At 52.5% G+C, this 16,424-nt stretch overlaps 2 protein-coding genes across 2 annotated transcripts in view; both read left to right on the top strand.

Moving 5' to 3' along the window:
* Positions 1-883, top strand: part of FITM1 (fat storage-inducing transmembrane protein 1) — a 2,827-nt gene extending 1,944 nt beyond the window's left edge. The window contains exon 2 of the mRNA XM_015413642.1: positions 190-883. Coding sequence (XP_015269128.1) covers positions 190-808 — 619 coding nt within the window. The 3' untranslated portion in view covers positions 809-883. The remainder of the gene's footprint in view (positions 1-189) is intronic.
* Positions 884-4,866: 3,983 nt separating this feature from the next.
* Positions 4,867-15,418, top strand: LOC107112368 (proteasome activator complex subunit 1-like; the record flags this gene model as incomplete). Its single annotated transcript, XM_015413496.1, has 7 exons — positions 4,867-5,151; positions 5,861-5,893; positions 6,333-6,395; positions 8,029-8,130; positions 12,927-12,984; positions 15,029-15,126; positions 15,228-15,418. Coding segments are annotated over exons 1-7 (587 nt in total), but the record flags the coding sequence as incomplete, so codon positions are not given.
* Between the last annotated feature and the right edge of the window lie 1,006 nt (positions 15,419-16,424).

Here is a 16,424-nt window from a genome sequence, read left to right as displayed (position 1 = left end):
TCCACCAAACCGGCTCTCATCTCCATTGCCCGGGCTCCCTTAGCCTGGGTGCAGCCACCACGTCCTTGTTGCACTCTGCCCGCTGGAATGCCCTGGGCGAGGCTGGTGGGGAAGGCGGGCAGACAGTGCCACGGGGGCAGGCTGGGTGTTGTGCCCCCTCCCCGCTCACCCCTCTCCCCTTCCTTGCAGCAAGTTTGTCCGGTCGGCCTGGGGCTGGACGTGCATCTTCCTGGGGGGCTTCATCCTCCTGGTCGTCTACTTGGCCTCCCGGCGGCTGCTGCTCACCCTGCGCCACCTCAGCCGCCTGGCGGTGGGGGCCGGGCTCTGGCTGGGGGCCACGGAGACCTTCCTGCTCATCGAGAACCTCACCGGCTACTGCTTCGACCCCGTGCCCGAGGGCTTCTTGGTGAACAACCTGACAGACAAGTGGACCTGCCTCCACGAGGGCCACCAGTGGCACGGCTACGACGTGTCCGGCCACACCTTCCTCCTCACTTTCTGCTGCCTCCTCATGGTGGAGGAGACTGCCGTCTTCCGGCGCTACCTGGCCCAGGGCCACCCCGCCGGCGTCCCCCTGCGCCTCATCTTCCTCCTCAACGTCCTCCTCCTCGCCCTGTGGAACTTCCTCTTGGCTTGCACCGTGGTGTACCTTTACGAATACAGCCACAAGGTGGTGGGGGCGGCCATCGCCACCCTCTGCTGGTACCTCACCTACCGGGTCTGGTACCGCTGCTCTTGGTCTCCGGGGAGGCCCGGGGCGGGCCTGTTCCTCAAAACGGGTCCTGGGGAGGGGAAGAAGCGGAACTGAGCACAACTTGAGGGGGGGGTCCAGGGGCCGGAAAGGGGGTTGTGAAAGAACCACTTGGCTTGAGAGGCAAATAAAAACGAGATCCTTTGAGCTGTGCTTTATTAGTGTGTTTTATTAGGGGGGGGAATTGAGGGAAGGGGTGGGTATGATAACTGGGCCTCAGCCTGAAACTGCCGTGAGGGGGTCAATCTGGATCGGAGCAGCAATGGGTCAGACTGACAAGCAGGACTGGGGCCTGCCGTTGAAAGCGGCTTCACCCAGGCTCCCTGCACGTAGTCCAGGGGTCCCCAACACAGTGCCGGTGGGCGCCAGGGGGCTCACCAAGTGTTTTTAGAAAGTGGGTGGGGCTTTTGTCCAGCAGGCTTTCTGACTGGCCACTGGAGGTCTGCTCCACTGGTGCAGAAAGTTACCTCGGCATCAGTGGCTGCCACCAAGTGTTTTTAGAAAGTGGGTGGGGCTTTTGTCCAGCAGGCTTTCTGACTGGCCACTGGAGGTCTGCTCCACTGGTGCAGAAAGTTACCTCGGCATCAGTGGCTGCCACCAAGTGTTTTTAGAAAGTGGGTGGGGCTTTTGTCCAGCAGGCTTTCTGATTGGCCACTGGAGGTCTGCTCCACTGGTGCCGAAAGTTACCTCGGCATCAGCGGCTGCCACCAAGTGTTTTTAGAAAGTGGGTGGGGCTTTTGTCCAGCAGGCTTTCTGATTGGCCACTGGAGATCTGATCCACTGGTGCAGAAAGTTACCTCAGCATCAGCGCCTACCACAGCACACAGTAACGAGAGGTAATCTCTGTGCGCAGAAGAAAGTATTTTTAAACAATATGCTCAAAGGGCATCCTGTTAAACAGAGCTTCTGCTTGAAGATGTTGAAAGTTTCCTGTTTGAGTTGTGCTTAATCTTATTCTCTGACATTTTGCAGTTGACTCCGCCTCTATTGGCAGCCATCTTGTGGTTGCGCCCTCCATCCTGTGCCCGTAGACCCTCTCTACCATGCTAGTTTTCTAGCCTTCCCTGGATCTCTGGGTTTCTAGCGGGAAAGCTTTGTATAGTTTGGCATGGAGGATTCATGCTTTTGGATACTCCCGCTCAGTTTCTGGATCATCACTCCTGCCTTCCTTACTACCACTTGTCCAGAGCTTTTGGGATACTCCTTGATTAGCGGGCAACTTGTTTTCTGCTGGGTTAAAGCGCAAGAGGATTTAAAGTCCTACTTTAAAAAAATTACCTTATGCCAGGGGCCACAACGTAGTATCCCCTCAATTACTACCTTGTGAGGAAAGTTAGGTTGAGGGACAGTGACTGACCCAAGGTTGCCCAGTCAGCAGAAGGACTGAGCAGGGTAAGCTTTGACTGAGTAGTGGTTAAGAGCACGGACTCTAATCTAATCTGGGAGAACCAGGTTTGATTCCCCACTCCTCCACCTGCAGCTGCCGGTGTGACCTTGGGTCAGCCAGAAGGTCTTTCAGAGCTGTTCTCTCAAGGGCAGTTCTCTCAGGGCTCTCTCGGCCCCACCTACCTCACAAGGTACCTGTTGTGGGGAGGGGAAGGGATTGTACTCTGAGACTCCTTTGGGTAGTGAAGGGCGGGGCATAAATCCAATCTCCTCCTCTTCTGAATCCAGGTCTCCCGGAGTCACAATTTGGCAATTTATCCGGTACAGCACGGTTCCCCAACGGGGTGCCCATGGGCGCCGTGACATCCACTAACGCCTTGTCTGGAGCCTGCCGTGTGTTTTTAGAAAGTGGACAAAGCCCAGCTTTTGCTCATCATGGGTAGTGATTGTTGTTGTTGTTCAGTCGCATAGTCGAGTCCGACTCTCCGCGACCCCATGGACCAGATCACGCCAGCCCTTCCTGTCTTCCGCCGTCCTCTGAAGTTTGCTCAATTTCATGTTCGTTGCATCTATGACACTGTCTAACCATCTGATCCTTTGCCGTCCCCGTCTTCTTTGACCTTCAATCTTTCCCAGCATCAGGGTCTTCTCCAGTGAATGCTCCCTTCTCATTGGGTGGCCAAAGTATTTGAGCTTCAGTTTCATTTCAGTAGTGATTAGCCCGATACAATAGGCTGTGCAGATCTGTAGAGAACTTGCTTAGGCGACCGCTGCCACCACAGCACAAGGATCTTCACTGGGTAACCGAAGGCAAGTAGCAGCAGCCATTTTGTGGCTGCGCCCACTGCCACCAAGTGTTTTTAGAAAGTGGGTGGGGCTTTTGTCCAGCAGGCTTTCTGATTGGCCACTGGAGATTATGTTGCCACCAAAACAAGGTAACTCAGGAATTAACATGGCAGCGTGAGCAGTGTTTATGTCCAAGAATGTGCAGGCGTGACAAGATGCGTCTCTGCACTGCCCCAGAGGTTTACTGACCAGAGCTGAGAGGAGGCAGCACTGATAATGTACCTCACAGGTCCCAATATGTGGTATTCTGTGGATTTTCTTGTTTTTGGCTCCCATAAAGTAGGATCAGCGATTCTGAGGGACAGAAGTCAAGGAACAGGCCTCATGCCTGAGGCAGAGAGAGGATCGCTTGGCGCCCACATGTTGGGCCCCCGTTCCTTTTCCGAGTGCCGCCCATGGTGGCACAAGGGTGACTCTGAACTTGCACAGAGTGCATGTCCTTCATCGTGAGCCAACACAAGCTGGCGTTTGTGGATCGTTTTTCCGGAGGGATGGGCCCGTTTGCTTTGAAGAGAGAGAAAAACGAGCGTCGACTGGGCTGCGTGGGTTGGAGACCAGGCCGACCTGTTTGGGTTGATGAGAGTTGTGTCACCTCTGCAGGTCTCAGGCCAACCAAAGATGGTTCCCTTTTTGGGGGGCACATTTAAGACTCTGGAACTCTGCACCCGAATCCCGCGTGGCGTTAGTGTAAACAGCTCCTCGTGAGGAGGCAAGAACCGACGAGATATTTCAGGCTCACAGCCTTGAAGGACTCCTTGCAAGCTCAGCCGTCTGGCGCAGGTGTGGCGCTATCTCTTGGTAATCACACCCTCCATTTCCTGGCACAGCAGAAGCTCTTGCTGCAATATGGCTGCTTCACCCCGGATCATGCCAGGGCTAGTTCAGGCCGTGCCTGCTCAGAGGCACACCACCTCCACCCACTTGTGAGGGAGAGTTGGGGGTCAAACTCCCCCTCTACCCTGGTCCAAGGGGGGGGGGGAGCTGGGCTTGGATTCCGCCCCCTGCCCTCACACAAGGGAGAGCTGAGTTTGAATCACCCCTCTGCCCTGGGCAAGGGAGAACTGGGTTCCAATCCCCCTTCTGCCACGAAATTCACTGGGTGATGGGGTAGGGCTGCCAACCTCCAGGCGGTGACTGGATACCTCCTGCTATCACACCCAGTGTTCCCTCTGAGTTCGTGTGAGCTCGCTCACAGTTTTTTTTTAAGCTTCTGGCTCACACATTTCTGTCTTAGCTCAGGAAAGAGGGCTCCAGAGCAAACTGATTTATGCAGCAGCCCAATCGCTCGCTCACCACTTGAATGCCAGGAGCCTCACAAAGCAGAATTTTTTGAATACAAGATTTGGGCTGGAGGTTGGAGCACTGTGGGAAGTCAGAAGGGGTGGGTAAGTAGGAGAAAAGGATATATGATAGTTTGTAAGGTGATATAACTTGACTTAATGATATATCCTAATAAAATTGTGTGTTAAAAAAAAAAAGTAGAATTTTTGCTCACAGGACTCCACAGCTTAGAGGGAGCCTTGACTCACACCTGGTCTCCAGGCAAGAGAGATCCCCTGGCCTGGAGGAAAATGGGAAAATGTGGAAGCGGGACTCTATGACATTATGCCCCGAACCCCACCCTATTCGGGCTCCACCCCCCCCAAATCTCCAGGTACTTCCCAACCTGGAGCTGGCAACCCTATAAAACGGGGTCCCCCAGTTGCTCTTCGCCCAGCCCACCTTGCAGGGCTGTTGTGAGGACGGGGAGGAACCCAATAGATGTACTCCACGCGGCCCGCACAAAGGGCACGGTGGGAAACCACGTGCTTTCACCACCTTTAGGCCATAAATGAACGTCCACGGGAGGCGTTTTCTCTTCCACGCTGCTCGAAGGCGCAAGAAGGCGGGGGGCTCGGTGGGCGGCTGCCCCTTTCGGATGGCGGCCTGCCCGCCTCGCCTCGCCCGCCTCCTCCCACGGGAAGTCCCTGCCGGGGCGGCTCTCTCTCCTCTCCTCTCCTCCCCTTCCCTTTCATTTTCGCTTTGAGGCGTGACGGGCCAGCTTCTCCCCGCTTCCCGGAGCCGCGCCGCCGTCGGGCTTTCGGGGTTCGGCTCGCTCGCCGCCTGCGCTGCTGCAACCCGGGACCATGGCCGACACCTTGCACATCTCCCCCGAGCGCCAAGCCCAGGTAAGGAGGACCGGGGGTGGGGGGCGTCTCCCCTTGATCCAGCTGACTCCCTCCGGCGGGGCTTCTGCCCGGCCAACGTTGCTGCGACAGGCAGAATGGGGTGGGGGGGGGGGTTGTCAAGGGGGGGCAGGCAGGGGGAGGTTTGGGGTCTCCAAGTGTATCTGTTTATTTATTAGATTTATATTCCGTCCTCCCTGCCAGGGCGGGCTCAGGGAGGGTTGGCTCCCGCCTGGCACAGAGAACGTTGTTTTCTTACTCTCCTCCTCTCCCCCCAAAAAATTGTGTAGGGGGGGTGCAATGTTCCCTCTAAGCTGTGGAGTCCTGTGAGCAAAAATTCTACTTTGTGAGCTACTGGCATTAAAGTTGTGAGCGAGCGATTTGGCTACTCTCTGAGCTGAAACGAAAATGTGTGAGCTGGAGGCTAAAAACCTGTGAGCTGGCTCACACTAACTCAGCTTAGAGGGAACACTGGGGGGGCACAGATATGGGGTTGGAGAGAAGCAAGGGGCCGGGTTGGCACTCTGTGTTGTGGCTTGTCAAATTGCAGACCGAGCGGTGCAGAGAACAGGTGTGTGGAGGATCGGGTGACACCGGGGCACGGAGGGGGGGCGGCTGGCGCACTGCCCAGGCACACCATTGTCTGGTGCAGTGCAACTTTCATCTTTCGGAGTTTCATGTTTCTCTTTCTCTGGTTCCCTTCCCTTTGCAGGTGGAATCCTTCAGGAAGAACCTCTGTGCTCAGGTGAGATGGACACAACTTTCTCTGGCAGTGCCCCCCCCCCCATTAAAACTTGGGAATTTTGCATTAGGGGAGGATTTTCAGACCCTAGACCCCCAAAAGGGGAGGGAGCAGAACTTGGTCTGCCGGCCCCAGAAGCTGGGAACCCCACCAGTTTCTAGTCCTCCAGTTCCAGCCTGAAACCCGTGAGCAAATGAAAACAGGAGTGCCTCTGAGCATGCAAAGAGGGTATTTCTCAGTCTGCAGGAAACCAAAGAGAAGCTTCTTTGCCAAGATTTTAGGCTTCACTGGAGCGGTACCTTTTTTGTGTGTTTCAGTGTGATCCAGTGCAAATTGGCATCAATTTTTTTAAAAGTTTGGTAGAGTTTTTGCTTCTATGAAGTCCTAACCTGGATGCTTTTTAACTCACTTCCCCACCCCCATTCTCTCCCCAACCCTCAAGGCTGAAGAACTTGTTGCCCAGCGTTTCCCAGAAAAGATTGTGGAGCTAAATAATTTTTTGAAGGTGAGCCTGCTGGCGTGGGTGTTGGGGTGGATGTCTCGGCAAAGTGCTTTTAAGGAAGGCTGGAGAAGAAAGGGGGGGGGAGGCCGAGGGCCTGGCGAGGGGGGAACACCATGTGTCTGAACGCCTGTAAGCGCAAGGGGCGGGACCGGGACACGGTGGGTACAAGGAAGGGGGGATATTGCTGTGGGGTGGGAGGGTTGCCCCTCTGAGTTAGGAAATTTTTGTAGATTTGGGGTGGGGTTTGGGGAGGGGTAGGACTTAGGGTTACCAGCTACAGGTTGGGAAATTCCTGGAGATCTTGGGGTGAAGACGTCAGTTGGGTACAGTGCCATTGAGTCCCACCTTCCAAAGCAACCATTTTCTCCAGAACTGATCTGTGTCACCTGGAGATCAGGTGTCACAGTGGGAGCTCTCCGGCCACCACCTGCAAGTTGGCAACCACAGTGGGAATGCAGTGGGATATTATAGTATAGAGTCCACTCTCCAAAGCAGCCAATTTCTACTGGGGGGAACTGATCTCTGTAGTCTGGAGGTGCGTTGTAATTCCAGGAGTCTCCAGGCCCCAACTGGAGGTTGGCAAGTGAGGCTGCAGCCGGAAGGAAACTTTGGCCCCAGGGATCCTAGCCCCTGTCGAGAAGAAACTGTGTTGGGATTGGTACAGGATGAAAAGGGTTTTAGCATTCCGCCCCCCAACTTTGCACCCATCAGTAAGTATAACTGGAGACGGTTTTTGGAGAATGTCGGATCTCGGATATATTTCAGGTTCTGAGGATGTAATGCAGGTTCTTTCAAGTGAGAGGACTGTGGGTGGGACTCCCACAGTTTGAAATCCACATCTGAGAAAGTAGAAGTTTAGCTTGAGGCTTATAAGAACATCAGAGGAGCCCTGCTGGATCAGACCAGTGAGGGTCCATCTAGTCCAGCATCCTGTCTCACACAGGGGCCAGCCAGTTCCTCCGGAGGGCCAACGACAGGGCAGAGAGGCTGAGGCCTTCCCCTGAGAAGAGCATCAGAAGGGCCCTGCTGGATCAGAGCAGTGAGGCTCCATCTAGTCCAGCATCCTGCCTCACACAGTGTCCAGCCAGTTCCTCTGGAGGGCCAACAACAGGGCAGAGAGGCCAAGGTCTTCAAAAGAACATCAGAGGAGCCCTGCTGGATCAGAGCAGTGAGGCTCCATCTAGTCCAGCATCCTGTTTCACACTGTGGCTGACAAGTTCCTCTGGAGGGCCAACAGCAGGGCAGAGAGGCCAAGCCCTTCTCCTGATGTTGCCTCCTGGCTCTGGGATTCAGGGGTTTCGTGCGTCTGAATGTGGAGGTTCTTCTCAGTCACCATGGCTAGTAGCCCTTGATAGACTTATCCTCCATCTATCTATCTAATCCCCTCTTTAAACTCTTTATTCCTGGGGCCATCGCTACATCTTCCGGTAGTGAATGCCATCTTTTAATCACTAAGCAGTGTTTCCTTTGGTACTGGGAAGGGGGAGGGAGTGGGTTTTGGGGGAAGTTGACATGGGTAAGTCGGAAATTTGGTGTGCAGTGGCAGGCCAGAGGTTTATTGAGCAGTAGTCTCTTCGAGATAAGCGGTGCTAGAGGTCAATGGTGTACGCAACGGGGCTCTTTCTTCTTCTCCCAGGACCCCGAACTGAATGTCTCGGACCTCATTTCTCTCCGTGCTGAGCTAGACATCCCTGTCCCTGATCCCAAGAAGGATGAGGAACGCCGGAAGAAAAAGGAAGTGAGTAGGACTGGGATATGGTGGGGAAACACACGCTCCCCCACATGCAGCTGCTGATGTGACCTTGGGTCAGTCATAAGTTTTTTCAGAGCTGTTCTCTCAAGGGCAGTTCTCAAGAGAGCTCTCTCAGCCCCACCTGCCTCACAGGCTGTCTGTTGTGGGGAGGGGAAGGGAAAGGAGACTGTAAGCCGCTCTGAGACTCCTTCAGGTAGTGAAGGGCGGGGTATAAATCCAAACTCTTCTCTTCTAAACCCCCGGTTTTTGGAGGGAAAAGCTCGATTCTAAACTGGGCTCATCTTCCAAATCTGAGAAGGGGTGATGTAAGTCGGGGGGTCCTGCAGGCCTGTGGGGGGTTGCTCCTTCATGCCTCCTTCTGTCTTTTCTCATCCCCTTTTCCTAGCAAATCTCTGAGGGCTCAAGGTTTTTTTTTTTGCCGTGTGGCAAAATTGATTGCTGGTTGTTTCTGTTTTCTTGTGATACCTCTCTTTTGGGAAGTGGCGGCGGCTGGGGCTCTTTTCATTTTCATTCCAGCCTTTTGTACCCCACCTTCCCCCCCAGCAGGAACCCAAAGCAACTAACGGCCTTCTTTCCTCCATTTTATCCTCACAACAACCCTGTGAGGTAGATTAGGCTGAGAGTGTGTGACTGGTCCAAGGTCTCCCAGTGAGCTTCCAAGGTAGAGTGCAGATTTTGAACCCAGATCTCCCAGTTTCTAGTTCAACGCTCCAACCACCACACTGCCATTTCTCTTGCTTATTGGATTGGTTTCTGCCCTTTATATGGTGACTTTTCATTATCTTTGCCACCAGCTTCTGGAGCTGCTGGCTTGTTTGTTTGTTTTTTTTACTACGGTTTACGGTGAATTTGGCATTTGGTGAATTTATTTATTTATCCTTGGATTTATATCCCGCCCTACCCGAAGGCTCAGGGCGGCTGACAAGGGTACAATGTGCCAAGGTTATAACAAAAAAAAACGCAAGTATAAAACAGTAAAATACAATAACAATTTTACAATACAAATTTAAACAAAGATGGGTAGATCTTAAACCCAACGGTAGCTTCCTGTTTGTAGCTGGTTTGTAGTTCCATCTTTGTGGCTGGTTTGTAGTTTCATCTTTATATGTCTTTTGGTTGTGTGAAACCGCCTGAGAGATGCAGTTGTTTCTTTTGATGAAATAATGGCGCATGGGCGTTTTAAGTATATGGGGTTGGAGTCTGTGGATCTGTTCTGCTGACAGCGATGCTCTTCCATGGTGCAAGGAGCCGTCCCAGAAAGTGGCAGAGGGAAAGCTGCTTGCTCCGTGGAAAACAGCATAACTAGTGGGACAGATTGGTGGGCTTCAACCCTGCAGAAGAGCTGGCATCCAGAGGTAGGTTACTGTGTGCCAGTTCAGCCTACGCACTCCAGTGCACACATGCGTTTTCTCTAAGCTGAGTTAGTGTGAGCTAGCTCACAGTTTTTTTTAGTCTCCGGCTCACAGATTTTTGTCTTAGCTCAGGAAAGATGGCTCCAGAGCACACTGATTTATGCAGTAGCCAAATCGCTCGCTCACAACTTTTAATGCCAGTAGCTCACAGAGTAGAATTTTTGCTCACAAGACTCCACAGCTTAAAGGGAACATTGCACACGCCCTGTGGCAATCGGGCAGCCGTCACCTTCACATGCAACCATCTCCTTGGGAGTTGTGTGGGAATTCCTTACGTGGAAGTTTTATTGATTGATTCGATTTGATTTGTATCATGCCTTCTGCCCCTAATGGGGACTCATAGCCGCTTACATCCTTCTCCTCTTGTCCATTTTATCCTCACAACAGCCCTGTGAGATAGGGTAGACGAAGAGATTGGATTTATATCCCGCCCTTCACTTGGGAGTCTCAGAGCGGCTTACAATCTCCTTTCCCTTCCCCTCCCCACAACAGACACCCTGTGAGGGAGGTGGGGCTGAGAGCGCTCTTTTGAGGACTGCTCTTAGGAGAAGAGCTCCGAGAGAACTCGTGACTGACCCAAGGTCACGCCAGCAGCTGCATGTGGAGGAGTGGGGAATCAAACCCTGTTCTCCCAGATTAGAGTCCATGTACTTTGAACTATGGTGCTGGAGAAGACTCTTGAGAGTCCCTTGGACTGCAAGAAGATCAAATCAGTCAATCCTAAAAGAAATCAACCCTGACTGTTCCCTGGAAGGCCAGATAATGAAACTGAAGCTCAAATACTTTGGCCACCCAATGAGAAGGGAGCACTCGCTGGAGAAGAAGGCCCTGATGCTGGGAAAGATTGAAGGTCAAAGAAGACGGGGACGGCAAAGGATGGTTAGACAGTGTCATAGATGCAACAAACATGAAGTTGAGCAAACTGCAGAGGACGGCGGAAGACCGGAAGGCCTGGCGTGATCTGGCCCATGGGGTCGCGAAGAGTCGGACTCGACTGTGCGACTGAACAGCAACAACAACTTAACCAGGAGACCAAACTGGCTCCGGTTAGGCTGACAGAGTGACTGGCCCGAGGTCACCCAGTGAGCTTCCGCAGCACGAGTAGGGATTTGAACCCAGCACTTCCAGGAAGTTCTCTTTGACTGGGAGACCGAGGTTCAAGACCCCTCCTCTGTTGTGGAAACTCACTGGGTCTCCTTGGGCCCGTTACACACGCTCAGCCTGACCGACCTCCTGGGGTTGGTGTCGTGTGGATACAGCATAGGGGAGGGCACTGTGGCTGCTGTCACCCGTTTAGGCCGGGGAGAAAGAAAGAAAGAAATACCAGGCAGTCTCCGCGGCCCCTGCAAGCATCCTGGGAGAAAGCGCAACGTAATGCCCAGTTTGAGTTGTGAAACTGGCGAGGCCGAACCGTGTGCCTGCGGCAGCGGCAGAACCAGCTCCGGCCTTTGACACAACCGCATTACTCCAGCTGGGGCACGAAGGTGTGGTCTCATTCGTGCACCTCCGCCTTCTAATTGAAGGCTTTGTTCTGCCTGGAGACCTAAGCTCTGCTCTGAAGCAGTGTTCCTTCATTTGACTCTCCTTGCCCCCGCCAGGAAAAGCCAGGAGCTGTGGGGGGGTGGGCATCTCTTTCACCCGTATTTTCTCCCCCGCTCCTGTTTCTCGGTGTGTAGCAGAAAGAGGCTGATCTCTCCCTCTCTGTCCTCCCTGCAATTACTTTTAAATTATTTTCTTTCTTCAGGGCGGAGGAGCAGACGCATTCACTTTTTGGTTGTGTTTTCATGGAGACTGTATGCTTCTCTCTGCGTTTGTGTGTGTCCGTATTTCATTTTGTGCTCAGCCAATCAGATCTCCAATGGCCAATCAGGACCCCTGGTTGGGCAAAATCCCTACCCGGCCCACTTTTCTAAAAAACACTTGGCAGGTGTCAGACAAGGTGTTGGTGGGCATCATGGTGCCTGTGAGAACCAAGTTGGGGACTCCTGGTATGTGGGATTGCTTGCCAAGTTGTGACTTGGGAAAAGAGCCAGTTTGGTGTAGTGGTTAGAAGCGCGTGACTCTAATCTGGGCAAACCGGGTTTGATTCCCCCACTCCTCCACATGCAGCTGCTGGTGTGACCTTGGGTCAGTTACAAGTTCTCTCAGAGCTGTTCTCTCAAGGTCAGTTCCCGGGAGAGCTCTCTCAGCCCCACCTTCCTCACAGGGTGTCTGTTGTGGGGAGGGGAAGGGAAAGGAGATTGTAAGTCGCTCTGAGACTCCTTCGGGTAGTGAAGGGCGGAGTATGAATCCAACCTCCTCCTCCTCTTCTCATCTGGATTGCTGAATTTAAAATTTTTATTAAGCTTTTCATGAAAATATGTTAAAAAAACACAAAAGGAGAAAAAAGAAGACAGGAAAAAGGGAGACTATATTTCGATTCTCGTCTACAACTGGTACATCTTAATTCTCTGTTTACTCTCTATAAATCCATAAATGAAAAAACCCTCTCTTTTAGCTATATCTAATTTCTCACCCTCTTCTTCAAATCCATAAATCATCAGTTCATTTTTTCCATTTCCTGCAAAAAGTCCATCAGAGGTTTCCACTTAGTTATAAATGTATTTAAAGTCTTTTCTCTAATCACAGAAGTTTAGCCATCTCCGCTAATTCCATCATCTTCACCATTCTGTTCTTCTGTTGTAGGTATTACTGCAGATATCCATTTCTGAGCATATAAGTGGTCTTTTCACTGCTGTCATGTACAAAAATAAAGTTTCATGTGTTCTTTCTAATTGACCATCCATTAATCCCAAACAAAAAGCCTCTGTTTTCAATTGTATATTAGTCTTTAAATTTTTCTGAATTACAGAATGTATCTGTATCCAAAATTTTCTAGCTTTAGTACATGTCCACCATAAATGATAAAATGTCCCTTCTTGTTGGTCACCTTTCCAGCATTTACTCAAAATATTTTTATTTTAGCTAATTTTTCTGGAGGCATATAGCCATCAATACATCATTTTTTAAAAGTTCTCTTTTAAATTAGTACTTAAATGTGTATTTAAGACCCTTTGACTACATTTTTTGCAGGGAGATTCGAATCCCCGCTTAGTCATTTTGCAGACTGGGTGACCTTGGGTCAGTTACTCTCTCTCAAACTAGCCTCCCTCACGGGGTGGTGGTTGAGGGGGCAAAATGGAGGGTGAACCTCGGGCATCCTTCGGAAGACCTCAAAGGGGAGCGCAGGATAACACTGGTAGAAAAGGTTGACTCTGTTTATGGGTTAAATCTCTTGCTTGGCTGTTTTGTTTAACTGAGGGATGCATCAATATATGGATGTGGCGATTTGCAGCTTATTTTTCTCTTCATGACTCTTTCGTGGCACAGAAGGAAGACGATGGGAAGAAAGAGAAGGATTCCAAGAAATCAGACGATGAGGATAAAGGTACTGAGGGAGGGCTCGGAATTATGAGGGGGGTCTGGAAGGGCAACATTTGGGGGTTTTGCCATCCACAGGTGCGGCAGGCAGAAGTTGGACACACCCCTCCCATGAGGAGCGTACTTCTAGACCAAGGGCCCTCAACCTTTCTGAGACCGCCGGCACCTTTGGAATTCTGACACAAAATGGCTGCTAGGGGAGGAGGAGCCAGACACAAAATGGCTGCCGCGGCTTACCTTCTTGCGCTGTGGTGGCAGCTCCTGCCAAAGCAACTTAACAAAAAAAAATCGGCACAGCCAATCAAAACTCCAATGGCCGATAAGAAGGCTTGCTGGGCAAAAGTCTCGTCCGGCTCTGCCCACTTTCTAAAAACACTTGGCGGGGCACCAGGAAAGGTGTCAGTGGGTGCCTGGGCACCTGACAGCACCACACTGGGACCCCTGTTGTAAACTACCTAGAAAGCTGAAATGTTCTTCAGAGGCAGGGGTCATTTCGTAAGAAAAGAGGTGCAGGAGCTCATTACCACAGCTCATTAGCATAACTCGTTTGCATATGCAACACCTCCTGACATCACCAGAAGCGTGTCAGAAGGCAACACCCACCGCTCAGGCTCCGCTGGACTGTTTTGGATTGCCAGCTATTGGGGGGGGGGGACATGCAGATCTGCAGAGGAGGGAGAGCTTGTACCTGAATAAAACTTGGTCTTAAAGGTGCCACTTGACTGTTTTGGACCGGGGGGCCAGGGAGAGCTCTGCAACTTACCTGGCTGCTTCTCGCTCTGACAGGGCTGCTGGGAGCAGGGGGTGGGGCTTGTTGCATGTGCCAGCCCCCTGGGCTCTTTACTGCCGGAGTGCGCCCCTGCAGGAAATGACCCCTGGTCAGAGGCCTAGCAGCTGAATCCCGGCCCTGGATCCTTGGCCTGACCAAAAGGGCCCCCTCCCTCCTCCACAGAACTTTGTCTTAGCGATGGGAGGGAAGGAGATGGATGCAGGAAGGAACATCTGGGTCAGGGGAGAGGGATGGTGCTTAGGCGCAAGGGAGGGCGGGAGGCTCTTGATGCTCCCATGCTCATTTTCCACCACAGCGATTGGCAAGCCTGTTAGGAGTGCTATCTTTGGCACCCGGCAGGAAGAAATGCAACAGATTCAGTTTCCTCACCTCCGTGTCATGTCCCATGCATTATGTTCTCGCCTGTCGAGCAGTTCTTAATGAGGCAACTCCTGGTCTACCTTGTGGCTGCCGTGGTTGTCCAAAGAAATAGCGGCAACTCCTGGTGGTAGGTGTGAGGTGCACAGAGAGGAGAGCGAAGTTTGGCAGGCTGACGGGGAGACACTGGTGGACCTAGGGAGGCTGGCGTCCCCCACCCCTGTCGCTGAGGAACACAAGAACATCCGAAGAGCCTGCTGGGTCAGACCAGGGATCCATCGAGTCCCACATCCCATCTCACACAGGGGCCAGCCAGTTCCTCTGGAGGGCCAACAACAGGGCAGGGAGGCCGAGGCCTTCCCCTGATAAGAACATTGGAAGAGCCCTGCTGGATCAGATCAGTGAGGGTCCATCTAGTCCCGCATCCTGTCTCACACAGGGGCCAGCCAGTTCCTCTGGAGGGCCGACAAGAGGGCATAAAGGCCGAGGCCTTCCCCTGAGAGCCAGTTTGTAGTGTAGTGGTTAAGCGCGCGGACTCTAATCTGGGAGAACCGGGTTTGATTCCCCATTCCTCCACTTGTACCTGCTGGATGACCTTGGGCAAGCCATAGTTCTGATAAGAGCTATGAAAAAAAAGAGCTCTTGAAAAAAGAGCAGTTTCTGTCAAGAGCTCTCTCAGCCCCACCTACCTCACAGGGTGTCTGTTGTGGGGAGGGGAAGGGAAAGGAGTTTGGGTAGTGAAGGGCAGGGTATAAATCCAATCTCTTCTCTTCCTCTTCTTCTCGGCACTGGGATTCAGAGGTTAACTGCCTCTAAACGTGGAGGTTCCCTTGAGTCCCCATGGCTAGCAGCTGCTGACAGGAGCCCTATTTTGGTCCTCCTAAGTGTTCTCTGTCTCTCCCAGCGCCCCCCTGCGGCCCCGTAGCCCACAACGAGAAGATCACGGCCCTCCTGAACCGCGTCAAGCCAGAGATCCAGGGCACCAAGGAGAAGATGAATGTGGTAAGGCCCTTGGAGGATGTGGGCCACACCCCACACAGTGGTGTACACGTGTGCCAGTCCACACAATGACACATGTTAATCGGGTGTCCTCCTTTCCCCAGATCTCTCTGTGGCTGCAGCTCCAGGTTCCACGGATTGAAGACGGCAATAATTTTGGAGTGGCAGTCCAGGTGAGTGCCTGCTTTGGCACACCCGCCCGTTCCCCGCCCAGATGTTACACGCTGGGTCCTGGTGTTAACAAACACACTCGGCAGTGGAATGCAGTTTCAAAAACAGGCCTGAGCCCTGGCACGTGCGTGTTCACAACTGGAGAGCCTCTGAGCAGGTGCAGAGTGTATCACAAGGCTTCCCAACCTTTTTGAGGCTATGGGCCTCTTTCGGCCTCTTTGGAATTTTGAGGGGGGAGTGCCGTCCCAAAAAAGGCTTCTGCAAGAAGAAGGCCGCCCTCCTCACACCTCCAGGGGAGAATGAAATCCTGAAGGGAGAAGGGAGCTGCGCATTGACTCAGGAAAGCCGCAGTTGCTTATCAGGCCTCCTCATCCTCCGGTGGAAAACTCTCTCACTTGAAGGAGGGAAGCCAGCAACAAGACCAGCCTTACAACGGCCCCAACCCACGTTGTGAAAAGCTCAGTGGGCGCTATGTTGGAGAACTCTAGAATACCACCTTACCTTCAGAGCCAGTTTGGTGTAGTGGTTAGAAGTGTGGACTCTAATCTGGGAGAACTGGGTTTGATTCCCCACTCCACATGCAGCTGCTGGGGTGACCTTGGGTCAGTCACAAGTTCTTTCAGAGCTGTTCTCTCAGGAGCAGTCCTCGAAAGAGCTCTCTCAGTGGCATCTCCTTCACACAGGCAGCGTTCCCGCTAAGCTGAGTTAGTGTGAGAGCTAGCTCACAGTTTTTTACCCTCCAGCTCACAGATTTTTGTCTTAGCTCGGGAAGGATGGCCCCAGAGCAAACTGATTTATGCAGTAGCCAAATCGCTCACTCACAGCCTTAATGCCAGTAGCTCACAAAGTGGAAATATTGCTCACAAGACTCCTTAGTTTAGAGGGAGTATAGCTCACAGGGTGTCTGTTGTGGGGAGGGGAAGGGAAAGGAGTTTGTAGGCCGCTCTGAGATTCCTTCGGGTAGTGAAGGGCGGGGTATAAATCCAACCCTCTTCTCCTGAGTAACCACAACTAGCCCTCATGCACCTGGGATTAAAAGCACAGGTTCCCCATCTGTGCAATTTATAGTGGAGCTCCCACCCCTCCATTTTTGGGGGTGAGGGGTAGAGATGTAAAATTTCCGAAAATTT

This window comes from Gekko japonicus, unplaced genomic scaffold (assembly GCF_001447785.1).
Source record: "Gekko japonicus isolate JY-2015 unplaced genomic scaffold, Gekko_japonicus_V1.1 scaffold1098, whole genome shotgun sequence".
NCBI classification, from domain to species: domain Eukaryota; kingdom Metazoa; phylum Chordata; class Lepidosauria; order Squamata; family Gekkonidae; genus Gekko; species Gekko japonicus.
This window is presented reverse-complemented; position numbering and strand designations above follow the sequence as displayed.